This window comes from Physcomitrium patens, chromosome 20 (assembly GCF_059467195.1).
Source record: "Physcomitrium patens ecotype Gransden chromosome 20, ASM5946719v1, whole genome shotgun sequence".
Taxonomy (NCBI): Eukaryota; Viridiplantae; Streptophyta; class Bryopsida; order Funariales; family Funariaceae; genus Physcomitrium; species Physcomitrium patens.
The window spans coordinates 16,763,133-16,787,225 of record NC_143429.1 but is presented as its reverse complement, the minus strand read 5'-3'; the positions used below and the strand labels follow the sequence as shown (position 1 = coordinate 16,787,225).

General features: G+C 35.4%; 2 protein-coding genes across 2 annotated transcripts; one reads left to right on the top strand and one right to left on the bottom strand.

Moving 5' to 3' along the window:
* The first annotated feature begins 7,400 nt into the window (after positions 1-7,400).
* On the top strand, positions 7,401-11,621 carry LOC112273252 (T-complex protein 1 subunit epsilon). The gene is made up of 9 exons (XM_024501762.3): positions 7,401-7,471; positions 7,944-8,166; positions 8,480-8,798; positions 9,077-9,425; positions 9,682-9,814; positions 9,916-10,071; positions 10,480-10,646; positions 10,819-10,932; positions 11,085-11,621. Exons 2-9 carry the CDS (start codon positions 7,968-7,970, stop codon positions 11,253-11,255), a joined length of 1,608 nt encoding a protein of 535 aa, XP_024357530.1. The 5' UTR covers positions 7,401-7,471; positions 7,944-7,967; the 3' UTR covers positions 11,256-11,621.
* Positions 11,622-12,763: 1,142 nt separating this feature from the next.
* LOC112273253 (endo-1,3;1,4-beta-D-glucanase) lies at positions 12,764-14,725 on the bottom strand. Its single transcript, XM_024501763.3, has 5 exons — positions 14,559-14,725; positions 14,058-14,213; positions 13,774-13,795; positions 13,427-13,544; positions 12,764-13,276 (listed from the first exon to the last, which is right to left on the bottom strand). Exons 1-5 carry the CDS (start codon positions 14,608-14,610, stop codon positions 12,872-12,874), a joined length of 753 nt encoding a protein of 250 aa, XP_024357531.1. The 5' UTR covers positions 14,611-14,725; the 3' UTR covers positions 12,764-12,871.
* Positions 14,726-24,093: the final 9,368 nt, after the last annotated feature.

Sequence of the window (24,093 nt, the reverse complement as noted above, 5' to 3'; positions counted from 1 at the left end):
AGATCAAAGATAGCACAGAGAGGAGTGAGCTAGAGTTTTACATTGTTGCAAGTATATTATGAAGTGGATTCACCTCCATAACAAGCTTCAACAATAGATAGTTAATTTAGAAGTTTGACATATTGTCTTTTTATAAATATTGTATTCCAATAATTTATAAACTTTTGGCTTTTATAATAGACATAGTTTGAATTTTACGTAAGTAGAAGTAATCACTATAGATATTCAAATTTATTAAAATCTAGAATGGATACTTACAAAAAGTTAAAATTTTTAAAAATATAGGCCATTGAAATATTTGTATTCAAAAAATCATTATTTTTAGAATTTTTATATTAAGAGATTCTTATATTTTTATACATCTAATTCTATTTTTTAGATCACAATCTTTGAGTTATTTCAATGACATGTATTTTAAAACAATTCTACAAACTTAGTATCTTTAAACACATTAATGTCTAAAAAAAAATTGTTGATCTTTTCTAAATGTTAACATTCTTAAGGACATGAACTTAAATAAATTTCTAAAGAGAAATCATACTCATGTACAACTAAGAAATAAAAAAATATATATATCAAGAAGAAATATAATAACTCACAAAAGTTTTCAAATACCTCACTTTTGGAACTAATCTTAATATTGTCTCTTGCTTGTGGTTGATTAAATTATTGCCTTGCATAAAACATATCTAAGATAGTTCTAGTTTATTTATAGATATTGATTATATTTAGTATATATTTAAGCCTCTTACAATTTCTTCTTGAAAAAAAGTTGTTAAACAACATGTGGAAGTTATCCACCATAAATTATTTCTATACAATAAAGTCCATCAAATTACATTTTATTTTAGGTAGTTGATATATTAAAAGATAAAAATTTGCATACCAAGGTGTTGTAATATAATAGTATCAAAGAGTTCAAATTCCAAAATATGTTGGTATATCTATAAATCCATGATTCTATTAATTTAGTGGAGGTTGTCCACATCCTTGTAATTTAAGTATCTTAAAACCATAACATTTTTATTTCCAATCTTCACCATGGTTTTAATAATTTTCTTATCAAAAGTCTCATTGGGCCACATTGAATACTATTATTGTCTATTTGATTCAAAGGTGTTAAATACTCACTCGTCTAACTAAATTACCTTTGTTCAATCATTGTCCTTTTGAACTTTATACTCTTTTATGAAAAAAACTAGTTATTTTTACCATAATAATAATTCTTTATTTTTCAAGCTTTGATGTATAAATTTGTTCAACAAATTTAGATAGATGATCTTATGCACAATGCACACTATTCCAAATGTCATTTGGTTTATTATTTTTTTAAAGATGCAAATAATATTTTGCTTATTGAATTCATTCAACAAGTCTAATTGACCATAGTATTACATCTCAATGTCCAAAGTCCTTCAAACACTTCTAGATCTTAGAGATAATATTGTAGCAAATATCAAATCATTTTTTGATTTTTTTGGTACAAAAGATCTACTTCTTTCAAAGCAATTAGTACAATGTACTTATATTAAGTAATTTTAGACATACTATAGAAAGTTAGGATTGGGATAGAGATGAGTTGGCAATAAAGAAGTATAACGAGGAAAAACTTTGTAAAAAAAATTATTGGATGAAATTTTCAAAAGTTGTAGAACATTCTTTGTAAGGATATGCTTAGAATAGACTATGGTTATTTATTTAAGTTACCTTTTAATGATAGCAAGAAATAAGACACATGGAATGCATAAGTTCTGTTTACCTTCTGATCTTAGGATGCCTCCCTATCAAGATTTGATACAAAGCATACTTTGACACAAGGTGTTTCACAACTTTTGTGAATCATTGTACATACATAAAGCAGAAAAGATATTAAAATGGTTAATTTTAAGCATTAACAACTAAAAGATGTTGAATGAAGATTAAAACATAAGAAACATGTCAATAAGACAAAAAGTTATCTTGATCTTACTTAAATATACACTAATTAACTAAAAAAACCATGTAAAAACCAAAAAATGCAATTAGTGCAATAATATTAAAATTAGAATTTCTTGTATCATTATTTTATTTAAAGTTTTGTATTTTTTGCAGATGACATATACTTCCTTTATTTCAAAAACAATTCTTCTTGCACACAATGATCATTGAGAGGAACAATGATAATATTTTATAGGGCGTTTTCTTGATAAATCCAAATACTTCTTTCCTTTCATTATATTTAATAATGCACCTTTTAGGGATATTCTCAAATATTTATTGTAGTAAAGTTCAAAAATATCTAATATTTTATAACCATCTTATTATAAATCCTACTTAAGCTTATATATATATATATATATATATATATATACGTACATATATACAAATTTAAGAATAATAATAAAAATAATAAAGAAATTGGAGTGGCACCACCTTCTTTGAAATATCCTCTGGCCGCCATCAATTATATTCTTTAAAAAAAAAAAAACAAAAAAACAAAACCGAAGAAAACCGAAGAAAACAAATCAAGTTCTTTTTTCAAAATTTTAAAGTGATTTCTATAAATATTTTAAAACATAAACAGAAATATAAGTTTGACTATTAATGTATTTCTAGAACCATTATGAATTCTTATACCTGTTAGAGTGGATTTTGATACTTTATATTTTATATAGTTAATTCAATTCTAGCACATCTATATTTAATTTTGATGTTACATTTTTTTTTAATACCATGTTGTATTATATATAACTTGAAACTTAATCCTTAGAGAATAAATACCCATAAAAACATGTTTACTGTATGTATTTTAAAAATCTAATCTAATTAATACACAACAAATTCTGTAAGTATGAAATTAAGATAAACTTATTTACTCTTCTTGATTCATTTCAAGTTCTTCTTGAAGAATAGGAAAGCTAAACATATAAAAAATAAATTTTGTACAATTTGGTGTACAGTTCCAAGTCAAAAAGCTCAACTTTTCATTCATGATATTTTTTCTTTTCTTTTTCTTTTTATAATTGATGATTTTCTGCAAGCCTTTTTTAACTCAGTATCTATCCTTTTGTAATTTTAATTTTATTGCACAAATTGATACCAAATTCAAGTATTATAGTTTTGAAAATGTTGACAAGAAAAAGAAAGATACCAAATTAAACAATATGGAAGACTTTCCGAATGTTTAACATATCATAAGCTTTAATTAATTAATTTATTTGTTATTTTTCAACAGAAAAAAACTAGGTAACTATTTGATTTTTATGTAAGAAAGTGATGAAATAAAAAATCAAAGAATTTTAAGACCCTAAAAGAAATAAAACCTCATAATTTTCTTCATTTTTTATTTCTTTTAATTCTTTCAAAAAGGACAATATTCAGAAATTGTTGGTATAAAAGACATGGATTTGGTTTTCATGTCTTCAACCTAAATATCATATAATGGGACAGTATATATAAATATATATATATATATATACACACATTGAACTTTACACAATGTATCTGCAATTCAATCTCACATGCACATCATCTAAGGTTGCATACTATTGTGATTGCATATTGTGAGGCTATTTTTTAAACAAGTAAGTAACAGTTTACAGTGTGTTTTATCTGGGAAATTATGGTAAATAATCAAAATGTAGATTAATTAATTAATTAATGATAAATATTTTTAACTTGGATCAAGGTTCAGACAAACATTAGACAATGCAATTTTATTTAATTTTGGTTAATTATCACATCAGCACAAATGAAGTGGTGGTCAAGATTGTTACATTTGGAGCTGGTAGACAATGTTAAAACACAGCAAAGGTAAAACATGGAGATGTGTAGAGGTGAGGGCAAAATGTATATCAAAACATGACCTGTGTAAAAATAATAAATAAATAAAATCATTCATGAATTTTGGGCAACATTTACTACTTTTTGATGTGCCCATGTGCATATCCACAATTGTATGTGTAAATTTGTGTGTGTAAATGAAGAACCCAAAGTCAAGGGAGAAGAAGAAGCTAAAGAGCTAGAAGTAAGGAAATGAATAGTTATCTATCAGGTCAAAACTAAGTATGTGATGCAAAAAGTAAACAATATAACCTTCAAGAATGAATTTATCTCTAAGACCTTGTAGCTCTATCATCAATATCCACCACCCATGCTTGCCCCTCCACAACATAAAAATCATTACCAATCTTGTACATTACATATTAACTTGCCTTTTAACTACCTTGTTTGTTTCAAGTAGCAATGTTATAATATAAATATTCTATTACCTAAAATATCAAAAATAGGTATTTTGTTTTAAAAAATCATTTGTAGAATTTTAAAAAAAGAATCATGATTATTATTCAGGCTTTATGTATAATTCATACTAATTAAAGGAGAAGTTATTTTTAATGATTTAAAGGTACAAAGAGAAGGTTCAGGTAGACCAATTTGTAAATCAATACTGTAAAAAGAGATTATAGAGAATTAGTTTAGTGGTTATAGTGTGAAAGTAAATCTTTCTACTATACCAATTAGAAGATTCTTAATATTAATTTAAAGATTTCAAATCATTAAATAAAATACTATAAAGCATTAATTAAAAACTATAAGGTATATATTAAAATGTTATTTTATATTAATTAGGTTTTTATATAATATTATATATATGTAATATTAATATAATTATGCATATAGTGTCAATATAAGTATACACAAATAATATTAATAGAGATGTAGGATGTATGATATATACAACTATCAATTTTGAATAATAAAATAGAATATCAATTACTATGACTAATGCAACTACAATTACTTATAACTAAGGAGAGAACATTCTTTTTGAATCTCTCTCATAGAAGTTAATACATATAAGAAAAGAGACTTTGTGCATCAATAAATATATATATATATATATATATATATATATTCATTCTAGAAGAGATAAAATTTCTATTGCAAACTTATATACTAGTAGATTAAATAGCTAATTTCATTATAAGAAGGTTGAGAGGAAGCAATTCTAGTAAGAAGAGGAGAAATTTATGAAAAGAAAAAAAAAAATATAAAATTTAATATGAAGAAGAAAACAACTCAATTTTAACAAAAAAATATTATAATAAGAAGGTAGAAAGGTAGCAAATATAACAAGTAGTAGAAAATAATTTTAATTGTAAGAAGGCATAATAGAGATATAATAGTGGTGCTTGTATAATTTAAAAGTTATAATATATATAAATCTAGTAGTACTAACGATACACTTGTTAGATTAGCATTGAATCTATATATTAAAAAAAATTAAGTATTATAATTTAGATATTGAGAATTGCTCCATAAGTTGATTGCCTATGGTTTTCTTGATGCAAATGTTGGTAGTTGTTTTTTTGAAGTCTCAATAGAATATTGTGCAAGTGCCAAAAATAAATAGAATGTATTATTGTTTGTGAATTGGTTAAAAGAACAACCTTTGAGTAATAGAAGTTGAAACCAAGATAAATTCTTTGGCAACAAATAAAATAATAAGAGTTCTATAGTGTAGCTTAGTTCAACTAACTTTAGACAAGAAGCTCTTGGAGCTCAATTGTTGGATTATTGTATATAGTAGTATTACTAAAATTATTTAATAAATATATTTAATAAACCAAAAGACTTCTAAATTTGGAGTAGAGATAGAAGGATGGTGTGGATTGTGACTTGGTTTCAAGAAGCATATGATTTAGCAATAAGTTATAAATATCAAGTTGGACTTACATATAGAAGCATCACAATATCTATGATATAAATGATAATTTTATTGGATTTGATAATTTTTATGTTGCAAGCTCTTAGAGATATAGAATGGCTTATATTTAGTGGTTGGAGTTGTACATAATTAGTCTAAGTAATTATTGGTACTATGAAACTTTTATGAAGTTTTAATTTTAGTATAGATGTGTGAGTTTTTGTAGTTTTTAAGTTATAATTGAATAAAGTTACTAGTAGAAGGAATTTGAATACTATTATATATGTAATCTTATAAAGTATCTTGATTTTGCCTCTATTATTTCTTTTAGAGATATTAAAAGCAATAATTTAGTACAACCATTATGTATCTTAGTACACATCTCTATTGCTTGAAGAATAGAAAGTTATAAAGGCTATTCGTCTATAAGATTGTAAGTTTTGTAGAAAGACAAGGAAATTCAAAAGTAGGTTTACAATGAGGCTTGACATTAGATGAATGTTCAAAAATAACATTTTGTCATGTCAAGCAATCATTTTGGTGAAGTGGATTTTATGAGAATGCATTTCAATTATAAAGAAATTAAACTTAAAGTTACAAAGAAAAAAACAAAATAACTCTAACTCAGCATGTATCTTTAAATTTGACTCCTTTTGATTCTATCATTAAGAGTTTTTTTTCTTTTTAATATAGTTTTGTCATTTTATGAAAAAACTATAGAAATTTTGATACAATATTGTATTTGAATTCAACAAATGTGGTGAAATCTACAAGACATAACAAATTTGGTGATGTAGATGCTTGCTTTTTCTATAATTTTTATATAATCATTGTTATTGAATTAATTTAGATACCTTTGTCAATTGTAATCTTCAATGTAAAGAGACTTAGCTACAATAACTATAGCACTTGCATTAATAAAAATATCTAACTTTAAATTTAGTAAATTTTAAGTAAATAAAATTAAAAAAGATAAAAAAAAAAGTTAGAAGTTATAGGTTTTAGCAAGATAAATGACTTCAAGTTTATCAAGACCAATGAAACAAACTAAGAATACCACCATAAAAAAAAACACTTAGACTTTCAATTTAAATTCTATTTTTCTCACAATATTTTCCGAAAGGAGGTTTATTGAAAGAAGTTTTAAATTTTCAGATTTAATTATATTATTTAAAAAAAAATAACTAAAAGTTGTAACCATTAACCAAGTATTACTCAAAATGTATCTTCTTCACAACGATAGGCTCAACAGAACCCATGTGCATTCTTGAATGGTAGTCTCTCAACACTATCAGTATCACCAACTGCCCACTATAGAAGAAATAATATCCTGTGAGTTAAAGTTTTTAAAATGAAACGGAATTACAGAAGTGATGAGTGTGTGTGTAAACAAGGATTCATGCAAGTAGTGTGAAGTAAAACCAATTGTAAGTGAAGCACAGCTTAGAAGAATGCTGCAGATGTTATTTTTGGAATGAGTATTGCAAAATTTGAAGTTGCATAATAACATAGAAACCCTTGAGGCTTCCATATCTGCACACCAATGGTAAGTAAATAGTGAGTGACCAACCAGGGTTGTCAAGAGTGTGAGAAGCAGGAGGGATGAACAGAATCCAGGAGGCTCGTGGGAGCGGACATTCGTCGATAGGGGGGGAGGGGGGCGGAGTGCCCTAACTCAACCGTCTCCCGCTTCCTTTCCTCTCTCGAAAGCTTCTCGCTGCTCTCCTGGGCATTTGCCTCTTTCTGCTGTCGCGAGCTTACGATTTGCGCAACCCCTGGCTTCAGGTACGTGTTGTCGTGCTTTTGGTATTGTGGCGATGTGTCTACCTCTCTCCCTTCTTTCTACACTTTCTGCATTATTTCTAGAGGATTCTCTCTTTCTCTACTCAGTGCAAGATCTCAGGTTTAGTTTCTTCTTCATATACGATTTCTTAGGTTGGTGCGAGTTCAGCTTGAGCTTGGTTGAGGATTTTCTCGTTTCACAGCCATGGTGTTTAGGATCGGTTTAGTTATCCCATCACCTTTTGAACTAGGCGTCAGATCCAAGCTCTGTCTGAAGTTGTATCGTGCTGCATCTGTTCTCTTTCGTCATCTTTCGTCTCGGAAGGGTGTTTCGTTCGACACCTTGTAATATGAGTCAATGTCAATTGGATTCTTGTTGCTGTATATGTTCAATGTCCTATCTCCTCCTCTCCTTGGAGTACAACCTAAACCCTTCCTCACTAGTCAACGATGTTTGGGTTTTATCTTGCCTCAGGGTTTTGCTCTGCTGATTGTGACCATGGCTCTCGCCTTCGATGAGTATGGCCGTCCCTTCATTATCATTCGCGATCAGGAGACCAAGTCTCGCGTTCGCGGGCTCGACGCTCAGAAAGCCAATATTATGGCTGCCAAGGCTGTAGCGCGCGTCCTCCGCACTTCCCTTGGCCCTAATGGCATGGACAAAATGCTCCAGAGCCCTGATGGAGACGTCACTATCAGTTAGTGCTTCCTTTTCCTCTATTGCTATTCTCACTCCATCGAGTTTAATGCATGAAAGATATTTCTCGATCGCTCGTCTTTGCTGTGCTCATCTTTATTCTATTATCATTTCTGTGATGTTAGTATTTCTAAGTGCACTTTTTAATGCGCTGTTGGTTTTGGAAATTATCAAGGATGCAGGAATGATGTGCTTGATCAACCCTCACATTTATCTGCTCTGTTTTACGAACTATGTCTTTTTTTCTTGTCACTTGCCCCTTCCTGCTTTGTTACATTCTCACATCCAGGATCATATGGTATTCACTTCGACAGCGAACGATGGTGCAACCATTCTGGAGCAAATGGAAATCGAGAATCAAATTGGAAAGCTGATGGTGGAGCTTTCTAGAAGCCAAGACTACGAGATCGGCGACGGTACTACTGGCGTTGTTGTCCTTGCGGGTGCTCTACTGGAACAAGCAGAAGTTTTGTTGGAAAGAGGGATTCACCCCATCCGTGTCGCAGAGGGATATGAAATGGCGTCGAAGCTGGCAGTGGAAAACCTTACTCGCATTGGACAAACTTTTGAATTTAGTCCCGACAACATTGAACCTCTTGTGCAAACATGCATGACCACGTTGTCTTCTAAAATGTGCGGTCTCTATATCCCTTTCACATCTTTGATCTTTATTGGGTGACATGTATGTTAGAGACGAAGAATTGTTTGTGTGGATGCCTATCATAGATGTATTTTATATTTATTGCGTGTGTGTAGGATGCATGAGGTGTGCCCATGTCTGCCATTCCTTTATTTTGTCCTTACTTTACTCTGCTGTAGTTGATCCTCCGTTTGAGCACGTAATGCAAGGGGTGTTTTCTTTTTTGAGCATCACTCGTCTCAAATATTTCATTATTTGTGTGTACTTGTAGAGTTGGCCGTTGCAAGCGACAATTAGCAGAAATTGCAGTGAAGGCTGTCCTCGCAGTAGCTGACCTTGAGAGGTCAGATGTCAATCTTGATCTTATCAAAGTGGAAGGAAAGGTAGGCGGAAAGCTAGAAGACACCGAACTTGTATATGGAATAGTTGTTGATAAGGATATGAGTCATCCTCAAATGCCGAAGGAGATTAGAGATGCAAAAATTGCCATTCTAACTTGTCCATTCGAGCCCCCTAAGCCTAAGACCAAGCATAAAGTGGATATCGATTCGGTGGAGAAATTTGAGGCCTTGCAGGCGGCTGAGAAGTCATACTTCAATGAGATGGTTCAGCAATGCAAGGTGAATTTTCTTGCTCTCATTTTTGCCCATCTCGTCAGATGCTTGTTCGACCACCTAGTGAATTTTTTTGAGTGGTTGTCTGGCCGTATCATCCACCGTGTTGATATTGGTACGCTTCGTTCTCGGTGCTTTGTGCGAGCAGTATGCCAGCATGTTAGGACCATCACCTATTCACGCCTTTTTAGCTTACGTTGTGGATATAGAAGTATAGATCTATATCATCTGGCCTAATCATTTGGAAGTGTTCGTGCTGCAGGATGCTGGTGCAACCCTAGTTATTTGTCAATGGGGTTTTGATGATGAAGCCAATCATTTGTTAATGCATGAAAATTTGCCAGCAGTACGCTGGGTTGGAGGAGTTGAGCTGGAGCTTATTGCTATTGCTACAGGTACAGTCTATGATTTATTTGATATTTTATGGTACTGAACTTGACGTAATTGTTTTTTTGTTGCTCACACTGTCACATTTGGCAACTCGGCGCGTTTCCAGGTGGCCGGATTGTTCCAAGGTTCAAAGAACTTACGCCTGAGAAGCTTGGTAAGGCTGGTCTCGTGAGAGAGAAGGGTTTTGGAACCACTAAAGATCGGATGCTCTACATTGAGCAGTGCGCAAATTCCAGAGCTGTCACTATCTTTATACGTGGTGGTACGTTTTTCCTCAACAAGACCTTTTGTGTGCTAAATTCTGCTCAATTTTCGTTTCATGTCATAATTCATGCTTGAAAAGTCAGAGTCGAATTGTTACCTTGGGAAGGATAGTGAATGTTGCCCAGTAGGTTGCGAGGTTCTCTTGTGAACATGGCACCGATTTTATATTTATTTACATTTTAGCGTGAGAAGATCTGACTTAAACCTCCAACTCTCATCCTGTATGAATAAGAATGAACTAATGGTTATGTGATGTATTCTCGTCTTTTAAAGTTACGGATATAATAGTTTTATCTGCTGTTATTGTATTTGAAATTCCATAATTTGATAGACTTATAATCGTTTTAACTTCCTTGTTGGGAGAACCAGATTTTGGGATGCTTATTTTGAGGATTATTTTTATCAGGTAACAAGATGATGATTGAGGAAACCAAAAGGAGCTTGCATGATGCCTTGTGTGTGGCTCGTAACCTGATTCGGGACAAGGCCATAGTATATGGTGGCGGTGCTGCTGAAATCTCATGCTCTCTTGCCGTGGAGGCTGCTGCTGATAAGATATCCGGTGTTGAGCAGGTCTGATTATTCTCTTTTATTGAAGTATTTCTGGATATTCGTTTTGATGGATGTGCACTGGACATCTACTTTCAGATATTGAAGTTCATGATATCGCGGGTATTTCGGAAATTTCTTGTGGTGATGCTTGTACTCGAGGTTCTTGTGCCAAATCCTTTCTTTGTTTGTGCAGTATGCTATGCGAGCCTTTGCAGATGCGCTAGATATGGTCCCTATGGCTCTGGCAGAGAACAGTGGCTTGCAGCCTATCAATACATTAACTGCTGTGAAAGCTCAGCAAGTGAAGGTAAGAGAAACCGATTTGTTTTATAATCTCAGCGTTGTTGAGGAATATTGTAGGACATCTTCTTAGCTTCTTTTTCTTTCTCGTTGGCCTTCGATTTTCCAAGAATTTGTCGGCACTTTCATCGACTTATGGTTTGATTCTTTCGATTACAGGAGCAGAACCCTCATCTGGGAATCGATTGCAACGACGTTGGAACGAATGATATGCGCGAGCAAAATGTTTTCGAGACTCTGATTGGGAAGAAGCAACAAGTCTTATTGGCAACTCAGGTGGTGAAGATGATACTGAAAATAGATGACGTGATTAGTCCTTCATCATATTAATTTCTTCATGGTTCCGCTCAGGCTTGTTTTGACGAAATTTCTAATCAAGTTTTCTAGGATTCTCTTCGTCTTTTCAAAGACGGCTGCACACTTCCTACGAGATTTACTGAACAGAGAACATGGACAATTAACAAGCTCGGAGTTGCTATTGGGTATTCTTCTGTGAAACTGGAGGGGTGCTTCTAGCAAGAATTTCTCTACTTGTGTTAATTCCTTGGAATCTAGGATCTTTACTTGAGTTTCTGGCCTAATCTTGCTTAAACTTCAATTCTATAATATGGTTGTGGAGGCTTTTAAGTACAGTGGCTTCGTACGAGCTACTTGTTTTGTTGAGCGGATTGGATCTATTAATGATATTCTTCTTAACTGTCTTGTCTTTGGCTTGTACGATATTTATTTTCATTATTACTCTACTCCGTATTCAAAAATAGGACGATCTAAACTATCAACCTAGAGGATTTAAATTAGAAATATCCGCACCATCTAACTGTTTAGGGTCGAAGAACTTGTATAGGAACAATGCAAGTTACAATTTCTAGAGTTACTTTCGAACATCTCATAAGCAATTTACAATCATCGTCTTAAAAAATTACTTTTTAAAATAACTCTTTAAGCATTTGAGTCTGCCACTCGGTTATCTTTATGATACTTTTGTTAGGTATCCCCCTAAATAGGTACCTTGCAGTAATTTAACAGATGCCTTCTACTTCGTTACCAGTAGTAATTTTGCGATGTGTTCTTCAGAAGAGTTCTGAGTTCACAAATCGAGTAATAATCATGTACCACACTCAATCAGAATATTATACAATGTATTTCAAATACTGCAGTACATTTGACAAATAGGTGCTTTGCCATCATAGAATACTGATGGAGCTATAACTATGATACTGTGTAGAGAGTCCTAATACTAAGGAGAAATGGGGAGAGTTCTCAAGTATCATAATTTGCAGTTGGTTGAAATTGAGATTGTTTTGTGAATATATTTTTCAATAAATTACATCAAAATTTGAAATAACAATAGATTAATAGAAAATATTTATTTCTCTTCTGCCATGATGGATATTTTATCGTGTTTAGAATTTATCGAGAGTTTAAAATGAATTGGAAAAGATTTATTCAAAATTTTACTTCGGCTAATATGGAAACTGTTAAAGTGACGATTGTTCATGTCAGAATTTGCTTTTCACAGGTATTGATAATGTCTTTGAAGTGTATTGACAATGCGAGATTTCCCTCATATCGCTTGAGATTGCCAATTCCTCATCGGCGAACACGCAGGGACTTTATATATTTGCGATTTTTCCTGCTATGACTGATTAATTACTTTCAATTCTTGGTGGTTTGAGATTTTAGGCCCATGTATTTGAATAACCAAGCATCAGCAGCATGAACGTATGCATTGGTCGGTGGTGTAGAATTATTCAGCGTTTGACGTTGAGTTTGCTTCAACAGTACCTTCCCCATTTCTGGATTGAGTGCATACGAGTAGTAAACAGAACAATGCAATATGATGAATTCGTCTCTACCGCATGGAAGAGTCATAATTATATCCTCAATGAGGCTTGTTGGCCCGTTCTACGGAATGTATACACAAGAATGCATGTGTTCTAATCTGTTCACAGATGCTTGCGGAGCCATTTGATCACGAGCATATGTGCCTTCCGAGCCTTCTTCACTGCCTGCTTGTCTGTTTCATCGTAGCGAACAGTCCATCCGTGACGCACTTGGGTGAAGATTTTCACGTACAGCCTTACCTGCTTCCTCTTCATTTTAAAGACGTCTTTCAACTCTCCAATGCCGTCAGTTGGGGCTGCCAATACTGAAAATGGCACCGCCATCTCTTGGTAGTCTGAGGCTTCTGTAAGGGAAGGATGGCATTGCACAATTGCGTTCACATGCTTTTTCTTTCCTGAAAGTGCTGTCACCTTCGCTCCCCAGCAGAATCCTACAATACCCACCGAGTGCATTCCACTCTCCTTCAACGCTTTGACAAAAGTGTAGGTCAATTCGACCGACCCGGCCTGAAATTCCAATTCACATATTTCAAATGACGGTTACATAGATGATAGGTGATTTCGAACTGGTCGAACAGTCTTCCGTCAGTAATTAATCAGGAAAGTTCAATTGTAAAATCAAAGCTGAAGGGTGGAAAAATTGGAGACGATCCTCACCGGAGGATGTCTAGGCAACCACTGAGGAAGATCTGCTATGTCAGTAAGGGCGTCGCCGTTGAAGTAATCAGGCGCCACCACATAAAACCCAGCGGAAGCCACTGTATCTGCAAGTTTACTGCGTTTCGCAAGAGGCAATATCTTTACGTCATGGCGTCTTCAGCAAATATTTGTGTGATGCGAAAATGCACTCACTCATTCAACTCTAAATGGAATTAAATGCTGGTTCATTCAGTCCCAAATTACCTAAATGGATTCTGTAAAACAAAATGCACACGACTTTCGCGTACACGAGTAGTTTAAGGTCGGTAACAACATATCATGGGGACGAGAGGGGTGTGACCTACCGGAACAAGGGAGCTTTCCATCCTGTGCACGGCAGAAAGTGTGTTAGAGCATTGCCATAAATCAGATCCCAATATCGGATTATCGGATTGTAGAAGTTTCAATGCAACTACGTCTCCACAAGAAGACGAACAATTCTAGACTTGTGCGTAAGTGTTTATTGGGACATGAGTTGCAACGCTGATGGTTTGCCTCGCTAAAATTCCGTCGGTTCAAGAATGATTCAGAAAATGAAACAGATACTAGGTGTGAGACTCCACACTGCGAGAGGCGAAGAGACACAGACCGTAAATATCAGAGATCATGAGAACGGCTTTGGATGCAGTTGGGGATCCGCTGACGTAGACATCCACACCAGCCAACTTCTCCTCTCGTCCATGCCAATTATTAGTAGCTGGCGGGGTGGCAGTGTGCAAGGTAGCGTCGAACCCAGTCCCCGCACCTGAAAGCAGTGCCACAGACTTTAGTAACTGGAACGAATTGCGAAGCAAGCGAGATTCTTCACGCCGACATCAGCAGTACTCCTATTTCGATGGCTCCAGGAGATTCCACACTAAGAATGAAAATATCCCTTCGTGAAGTGTTCTGTCCTCCCATGCGTTACGATGGGATTGCAAAGAAGCCACATACTTCGCGAGAAGAGCACAATTCTTACATAGAAGATACTTCTAAGAGATTACACAAACAGAGATAGAGATTAGATGCCTTGAATAAATGGCAGAGAAAAATAACCGGACATGAATCTTGCAATGGAAATATATCGGAAATAACAGGTGAGGCAGCTTACTGATTCCTATGTGACACAGCGCGAGCGCCACAACGAGTACATAACGAAGCATCTTGCTTGACCTCGGTCTCGCAAGAAGAAAAAAAGCTGCTGAAAACTTAAGTGTGGACACTGAAAGTATAAAGTACTCCGGAGAAGGAAAACTCTTTCCTGTCCACCTGCTACGAATGATTGCGACTCTCCCTATATGACATACGACTTTGCTTATCAACTCACTTCAAGTGGAATTTGACTATAGCTACCGGACAACTCGCACACTGTGAAGGTGGTCCGTCAGCTCAGGGGACATCGACATTGGTTTTAGCTGGCGACGAATTATTCGGGCACTCAATAAAGTGATAAGGTGGCATGAAATCCATAGCAAAAACGGAAGGTTTCTTTAGATGCAAGTTTTATAAAGCATGCGATGCCATTGCAACGTCCGACGCCGGTCTGGTACGGACAGAAAGCACCATTGCACGTCATGTACTGGATCGTAGGAACCGAATGAAAAAGTGAAAGGCGGAAGCGCAAATATGAGCTGCGGTTTGCGGTGCCACGTTTCAGAGACGCAGCCTGGTGAGTTAGTGCGGTGGACAATGGCTCTGGATGGGGGATAATGCTCCTCATTGCTCGTAGGGGTAGGTGGTCATTGCATGCATGAAAAGACACTGCTCCCTCCCGAAGCAGCATGAGCAGCATCCCGCAAGACCCCGCGAACCTTCCCCATCTCGCTGTTGAGGGAATATAGGCATCTTTGACATATCTTCGAGACGGGACCCTGAACGTGGTCAAGTTTGCTCCATCCAGCTTGGCACAGATTCATGAACCAGAATGGTGCATCACTTGACGAACATCGAGGACAAGAAGTAGGTCTGCATGGAAAAACCATAAATATAAAATTAAAAAAAATAAAAAAAAATAAACCATAAATGGAGATGATCAGAAGCTTAAAAGACTGCTGACGATGGAGAACACGGCAGCTTGTGGGGGGGGGATGAATAGCAGCTATCTCCGTTGCTGTAGCGTGGATGACTCTCACTCAGATGACCATAATAATGGAGTTTTCGCATTTCCAGGAGAGGGTTCCTGTTGGTTCTCTGCCAGTGCGGACCTCCCTCATGCATAATTTTGCTCCATTCCTTGTTACTAGGTGGAGAGTTTTGACCCACTTCAAGTTAAAAAGGTCCTAGTATAATAAGCAAGTATTATGGGGTTTGACACTTTTGCCAGCTGTGATGTGGGTGTCAAGTTTAGTCGAGTGGAGTTGTGTTATTGAGGTCAGGGATCTACTCACTGTGTACCCAATTCTACAAAGTTGCTATTGCTGTGCAAGTTGATTCTGAGGCACATGAAAAAGAAGTCCTACAATATATTACTTGACCCAGTACCTAAACAAAATAATGTGGAGAAATTTGATTTTTTAATTATAAACATAGCCAAATGTAGGGGTAGGGGCTGTTTGTCATTTGGATGGCTGGTGGATGGGGAGCATTACATGGGATACTTGGTGTTGTTTGTGCTTAGCATCAATCCTACTTGCAAATCAGCCACAATGTTGCTGTCTTAATGGGTGGGTGCTTGATTAGGGTTAGACTTGGCTAATTGTGGTGGAGGAGAGTCCTGTGAAGTGGTGATTAAGGTTTTCTTTTATGAGGATTCACCCATCCTGGAAAATAGTTCCTGCACAGGTGTCACAGGGTAATTATTTATTAGTAAGTTGATCACACCACATGCTGTTTTTATGTGGACGTGGTGTCTACATGGCTCCTATGACCCTGAGAAAATTGTTGTTGATTGAACTCATTTGTACTTATGACGAGACTGGCAACACAGCTTGGACTTTGTACCTAAACCTGAATGATTATTTTCCCACTGTGTTCTCTCTCCAGTTGGACTTGCCAGGATGTAATTGGTTGCAATCAGCATTAGTCTGACCAGAAGCTAACCAAGTTATAATGAAGTCACTATGTTGGATACCACATGCAAGTCAGGTTTTTTTTTTCTCCAGTTCAAAGATGAATATGTTTATTCCATATTTCTTGTTGCTTAACAATATGGGAAATATTGACTGTTCCTGTTGTTAATGTATATATGTATAATATTCAACGTTTTGGCTTGTCATGTGAACATCCCTTGCACATGACCTCTGTTGCTTCAAATTGACTGTCAAAAGATGTTTAGAGCCAGGGTGTCATAAACAAAGAAACGTTTTTTATCTCAAGTTTTTCTTACTTCCTTTGTCACCCTGACTGTGAATCTGATGATTTTTATTTTTATTTTTATTTTTTTTGGAAACTATTACATTTGGTTTCTTTGATTAAAAGACAAATTCATGCAGAATATAAAGCAAACAGGGTGAAAGATTTTAAGGTAAATATGATCCAGTATGTGAATTCCCTGTGTAAAGTGTGTTTTAATTTCTTTATAAAAGAAGACAAAAAAAGTGATAATAATAATAATAATAATAATAAACAATATGTAACATTTACAGTGATTACAAAGTGAATATCAATGACACACTGCAGAAGTATTTCAATCAGACTTGCAATGTATGTAAATAACATAATATTCCCACAACAACCAACCACCACCAAACAATCATGCCAAACCAAAATCAAAAACTTGCTCTCAAACATGTTTTCAAACTTCAGTCATACATACATGTTACCTGAACAAATACTTTACAATTAATTAAGTATTTATACACAGTGGTAAAGTCTGTCATCCTACTGTATCCTGTGAAACAATTTTCCCATTGATCATCAATTACTTGATTCATAGCCACAACACATTCAAATGGTTCAGGAGACAGTAAAACTCTGAAGTTACTTGATTAATTGCACCAGAGCTCTTACTTATGAATTCAACTTGTTACAGCCTGTTCTTCTATGGCTGATTCTGTCAAAAATAAATAAATAAATAAATAAAAATAGTGAATTTGCATTGTTCTTTTAATTAAATTGCACTTATTTGCACACTTGCATAAAAACCTACTTTCTTTTAAAAGAAAATAAAAGAGTAAAGAGAATGTGCACACTCTCTCTGACAAGGTTAAGTAAAATAAACATTGATTGAGGATTATAGCATGATGAAGGTAAACATAGTTATCACCAAGACAATTCACATCACAATTTTAGTATATGGTGGTTTCAATTATTGCTGAATCAATTACATGAGCAAAGTGTGTTGTTATGTATGCTTTTATGCTTTTTAAGTAAGGAAGCATGAGTTGTGACCAGTGAGCACTATTCCAGTACATGAAAGAGAACTGTCCAAGCAATTTGGAGATAGATGTTGATATTTCAATCAATTAATCTCCCCATATAACATCTCCTTATATCTGTCCAACTCTGCACATCCCATGACTACCACCATCAATTGAAGCTTGTGTGGGGACAGATGCCACCATATTTCTCTTATATAATTTAAAGTTCAAGGGCTTTCCTATTGTAAGAGTGATTCTCTGTCCTAAAAGAGAGCATCACAGCACTGAAAGTATGCTGACTATTTAAGACACTTACAAGCATCAAACAATGCTAATTTTTCTCTCACAATGGAGTTTTTACAGGGTGTGCTTGCCGAGCTGTTCCCTTCATATTCTATTGCTGAGAGCCATTAGCTCCCTCACAGTTAAGGCAGTTGTATGGGGTAGGTGAGTTGCAGTGTGAAAAGAGCACCAGAGTCCTGACTGGCACTTGGAACACAGCTACAGGGGGTTTCAAGTCTTGTCTGCCTCGTCACCGACACCCCACAGTGTACCTTACTGTATGAATTAAATCTACAAATGTTGATGGCAAATCATCAAAGAGTTGATGTTTAGATAGCTTGGGGGTTTAGCTCCATATTGTTCCCATAAAAAAGCCCCAGTGAAAACTTGTTCCTATTCAAATTGTTATTTTGATTGCATATTAATTAATTTCACCCATGCCATGATGAACCTCTTGAGCTGAAATAGCCTACTTTCCCTCTCAAATCTGCTCTGTTTACGTTTGTTCATTGCAGACCCTGACTTGTCCACTGGTCAGGGTCCAATTGATAATGGACTTGGGGCAGAACCGTGGGTTCTGCCATAATTCTGTGACTTATTTACTTCCTACTTACTGGGCTCCATTGTCGTGTTGTAATACAAGTATACTGTGAAAATATAAAGAAAGGGGACTTTTATTAATGTTCAGTTATCTTGAATATTGGGAGCAACGACCGATTCCAGTGCCAATATTCAGGGGCCAGTTCAGACACCCCGTCACAGTCGGTCAGGGCATACTTACCAGTAACGAAATGCTCCGTTCGAGTCCAATAGTAGGAGTCAACAGAATTGAAAGGACTAAATCGATGACTGAGCGAGCCTGACACGAAGGACCAATTTGACCCAATTACGGGAACATCTAGGTCTTACTACGGGCCTCTTAGCTAATCTGACGCGAAGGACCAATTTGACCAAATTACGGGAACATCCAGGTCTTACTACGGGCCTCTTAGCCAATATGAGACCTGATTTGGTCGGGTGACTCAATGTGGTCCCGATTACGGGGGTTTTGATTCCATCTCAGGCTATCCTGTTCTCTGTGCCATTTTAGGGAACATTGTTTCCGGAAAAAAGAACCCTTTAAAAGGCAAAAAAACGGAGGAGAAAGCTCTGACGGCAGAGCGAATTGGATCCAATTTCAGAAGACCTCTAATCTAGGTCCTATTACGGGTCTTTTACCCAATATGAGACCTGACTTGGTCGAGCAACCCAATGCGGTCCAATTACAGGGCTCCAATTCCGTTTTAGGCTGTTTCGTTCTTTGTGCCATTCCAAAAACGTCCTTTCAGTAAAAAGATCTCTTAAAGGTAAAAATGGGGGAAGAAAGCTCCGTCGGCTGTTCCAATTCGGGGAGTCCAAGGCGAGAGAATAGGATCTTCTCAGGATTAAAGAGGAGGATAGGATAAGAAAATAAAGGAAGGGGAAGAATTATGGTTTTAAGGGTCGAAGAGCTAGCTTCATGCTTCGAAAAAAAAAGACAGAGAATTGAATTTTTTTTTTTCTTCATAGGGTTTTGAGAAGACTGAGGCAATCATTGTTGAAAGTCAATGTTGTACTGGTGAATCGAGGTTTTAATGAAGTGGGTGTGATTACTCTTAACTATTTTGTGAAATCGAAGTTATGTCTGTGATTGAAGAATTAAAAGGGTGTCTATAGGATTGAGTATGCGGAGTGAATGAAAATTTTTGGATTAATCTATCATGACAATCAGTGGATACAAGGTCGTGAGTATAAAGCGGTATTGAAGATTAGCAGATTAGGTTGTTCAGGGTTCTCTGTAACGTCTAGAGACCTACCCGCTGGGGCAAAAAGGATTTCGGCGAGCAGTCAAAGGACATCCGTATAGATTTACGATATATTCTTGCAATCGTTTATATTCCAATAGTCAAAAACCGATAGACTGCTTGAATATTAGCAAATCTCCATACTATCTCCTACAACCAAACACCCGGTGTATTTTCGAGCAAGAAAGCACGTAATACGACACAAGTGGTGAACCCGACATGAAAGCTTGAGGTGGAAGATATAAGATTTCGTTTGATTTTATTTTTATTTTTATGGAGAACAAAAATAAAAATTTTAAAGGATTTTTGGGAGGAGTTTCTGGTGGGGGTTCTTCTAAAGGACAAGGTATGCACATGGATCCGTCTATTGCTAGTATGTTTCAAGCCTTCTTATTATCAATGTAGCAATAGCAAAGCAATGATCGAAAGGAATTTTTGGCAACCAAAGCATTGCAAGCAATGGTCAATAAAATTGATCAATTTGATGGAAGGAATATTTTCAAGGTATTTAAGATGTTATGTTCGTGAAATGGAATTAAATTGGATTTCTGAGAAGAAAATGGTTGAATTCTTTGGACTTGTCACGATACCAGAGATAAGAGACCATATTACATCGATTACAGATTGTTATGGGAATTCATGGGAGGTTTTTTCACATGCATTGAAAGATGAATATTTCTTGGAAGATGTTGATCGCATTAATAAGAAGCTGTTTCTGGAATGGATTGAACGGCCTAATAAGAATTTGCAAGCAACAGAGCTACTAAGGGAATTTGAGAGGTAGTACTCTCAATTATCAAAGGTAGAAAAATTGATATTGGAGCCGAACAAAGTTGATCTATTTCTTCAAGCTGCTGATGGAGAATTGTAAGGGAAATTAGAACTCCTTCTTGAAGACAAAGAAGAAGATGAAGGATTGACAACAAAGTAGAAGAACGTTGAAGATGCGGTGGGGTTGCTTACAAAAAGAGAAAGAAGGAAAGATAGGAGCAATATTGTGAAAACAGTATAAACACCCAAAGCTCTAGTACGTACAACACCACCAACAATGCCTACAGTTCAACCTTCGACATCCTTATCAAAGAAAGCAGATATGGAGATGGAAGAAATTATAGGAGGAATGCGAGATCTTCAAATCAAATTGGCAAGACTTGAAGACAATACTTCTACAAAAAATTCAAAGAATGTTTCAAAATAAGGATACGTACAAAGATGCATTTGGTGTAATGACGCTTCACACACTAGAAAAGATTGCAATGAATTTAATAATATGATACGGCAAGGAATTATTTGCTGGAGAGATGGAAAGATAGCATTAAAAGATAGGAAGGATCTTCTTCAAACCAATTTTGGCAAGGGAGGAATGAGAGCATTGATTCAAGATTACTTAAAAGAGCATGAAACAGCAGCACGAGAAAGTACAAGTTATGGTGCTAGAGTAGATGATGACCTTGGTGGAAGTACGGAAACTAGTGAGTTTTGAGCTTCTGCCATTTCTACAATGCAAGAAGGAAAATTACCTCAAGAAGCGTTATTGAGGACTGCAGCTACAATACGCGGTGCAACAGGTTGGGAGGATCCTGTTGAGTCTCTTTTAATTCATGCATATATTGCTAAGAGCCAACATGAAGCTTTGATGGAAGAAAAGAGACGAGAAAATTTTGATGATACAAGAGAAGGAAATTCTTCTAAGAGGCAAACTCGAGGAGACAAGGCTCGGAAGGTTACTTCACAAGAATTGCCTGTAAAGGATACCTCAGCATCATTGGAAGGAAAAATAAGGGAGACAAAAGATAAGGGCAAATCAATTGCTTATAAGCTACTTTCTGACATTGAAGTGACAACAAATTTGAAAGGGGTGTTGGAAGAACGTATATTAAATGCTAAGGTGGAATTCACATTGAAAGAAGTTTTGAGAATTGCAAAGAAAGACTTTCATGATGTTATCATTGACAACATTAAGTGAAAGAGGCAATTAATGGGCGAAACTGGAATGAGTCAGGCTATTGATGCAAGAATATATAAAGATGAAGAAGAGGTTGATATTGGTTACAAGCAACCAACAAATAAAAAGAATGGGTATAATCAACGAATATGTTTCGAAGATTATAGTGATAAGGAAATAGAAACTTTGAGTCATTATACTCGAAAGCATTGGGCAAGGGTAACTACTGAGGTATTGGTGAAAGTAGGAGATATAGAAGAACCAATTGTTGCTTTAGTTGACCATGGTTCTGAAATAAATCTTATGTCTAAAGATCTTTATAAGAAACAAAAATGACCAATTGATATGGAACATGGATGGGCAATACGAGCAGTTAATAACATATGGGGCGAATTATATGGAGCTTATCCAAATATCAAAATTCGGATTGGAGATGTTGCGAAGGAGCAACATTTCTTTGTTCAAGATATAACGTCTTATCTGTTGATTTTGGACAACCTTATATTACAACAACACGGATGGAAACAAAAGTACTTGACGATGGTTCTGCTTAAGCAAGGGTACGTAGCGAAGATGGGAGGAAAGCTGTACAATTTCTAATAGTACCTCCTAACCATGAACGGAATCGAGATAGGTTGAGGGAGAAACCATTGCCAAAGATTGTTGAAAGATTTAAGGATTTTGGGGAGGTACCACTATAAAGCGAGATTATGGAGGTACAAAAGAGGAGGTACTCTCGCGAGATGAAGGTGCCTTTAATGCGAGTTTTATTGGTATTTTGGAGAATGGAAATATTATGTATAAGAAAGTTGATGATTTTAAAAGAAAAGAAAAAAAATATTATATAATATTGAAGGAGAATTATGCAAGTTAGGTACATTGCAAGATGATGAGAGGATTTTAGTTGTTTATGAAGAAAATGGACTGGAAGATTCATTGGAATTAATTACATCTATTGGGTTAGGGGATAATGATAAGATTGTTGAGATTCATTCAAGAGAGGTTTATACCATACTTGAATCTTTTCAAGCACCAAAAGTCACTGTAGAGACGAGATATAAAACAGCAGATAAGAAGGTAAAGCCTGTTGTCGGACCATTACCAGAAGATTCTAAGGAACAAATGGGAGAAGCATCAAAAGAAGCAAGTTTAAGAGATCTAATGAGTATTGGACATCAGTTTACTAAAGAGACATTTGAAGAATTGAAGATTGGTTCTGATGGTTCTTTATTGCCGGAGGAAATTACTTGCTTCAAAAAGATGTTGGCTAAACAAGGTAGATTGTTTGCCTTTGAATCTTATGAAATTCGGTGTGTGGATCCGAATATTATAATACCTATGGTTATCTTCACTGTACCAAATGTACCTTGGAATCTAAGATCGATTCCAATACCGAGGGTACATTTACCTAAATTGGTGGAACTATTAAAAGAAAAGATGAAGATGAAAATATTGGAACCCTCATTTGCGCCGTATTCTAGTCGATGGTTTACGGTACCTAAGAAGAATGGGTCACTACGATTTATTCAAGATATGCAACCAATGAATGTAGTAACTGTTAAGAATGCAAGAATTGGACCTATTGAGGATGAATTTGCTGAGGCGTTTGTAGGAAGGGCGATCTATTCAATGGGTGACTTGTATTCATGTTATGATCAATTTCAACTTGCGGAAGGAAGTAGAAATATGACGACGATGAGGACACCACTTGGATTGATTAGAATGTGCACTCTTCTTCAAGGCCCGACCAATTCAGTTGTGCATATGATGAATGGGATGAATAAAGTGTTGAGAGATTTTATTCCGGAGAAGATTATGCCTTTTTTGGATGATGTTCCTATAAAAGGGTGCAGAAAAGGAGACAAGGATGAAACTTTAGATAAGAGGGGGTGTCGCAAATATGTTGTTGATCATATACAAGATTGTGAAAAGATTTTAACTCGGCTTGGAGAAGTTCATCTTACATTATCGGGTATGAAGTCCGTATTTGGAGTACAAGAGGTTGTGATTGTTGGATATTTATGTGGATCTTACGAAAGAAAACCAGATTCGACTAAAATTGATGCAATTGAAAGGATGAAAGAGGATTGTGATTTTTTAACAGAGGTTCACAGGTTTTTAGGTGCATGTGTATTTTATTGAATCTGGATCCCTCATTATGCTCACATAGTGGATCCATTATATGAACTGTTACACAAGGGCTACCGATTTAAATGGGAAGAAAGGCATATTCAAGCAATGCAAAGATTGAAGAAATTATTGATGTCACCTCCAATATTGAGGAAGGTTGATTATAAG

Excerpts from the sequence above, each read along its gene's own strand:
- LOC112273253 (XM_024501763.3), bottom strand. The coding sequence starts at position 14,610 with ATGCTTCGTTATGTACTCGTTGTGGCGCTCGCGCTGTGTCACATAGGA. Across the intron at positions 14,214-14,558 it reads GCTGTGTCACATAGGAATCA|GTGCGGGGACTGGGTTCGAC; the intron begins GTAAGCTGCCTC and ends CACTGCTTTCAG. Across the intron at positions 13,796-14,057 it reads CATGATCTCTGATATTTACG|GATGGAAAGCTCCCTTGTTC; the intron begins GTCTGTGTCTCT and ends TGCCGTGCACAG.
- LOC112273252 (XM_024501762.3), top strand. The coding sequence starts at position 7,968 with ATGGCTCTCGCCTTCGATGAGTATGGCCGTCCCTTCATTATCATTCGC. Across the intron at positions 9,426-9,681 it reads AGATGGTTCAGCAATGCAAG|GATGCTGGTGCAACCCTAGT; the intron begins GTGAATTTTCTT and ends TTCGTGCTGCAG. Across the intron at positions 10,933-11,084 it reads TGAAAGCTCAGCAAGTGAAG|GAGCAGAACCCTCATCTGGG; the intron begins GTAAGAGAAACC and ends TTTCGATTACAG.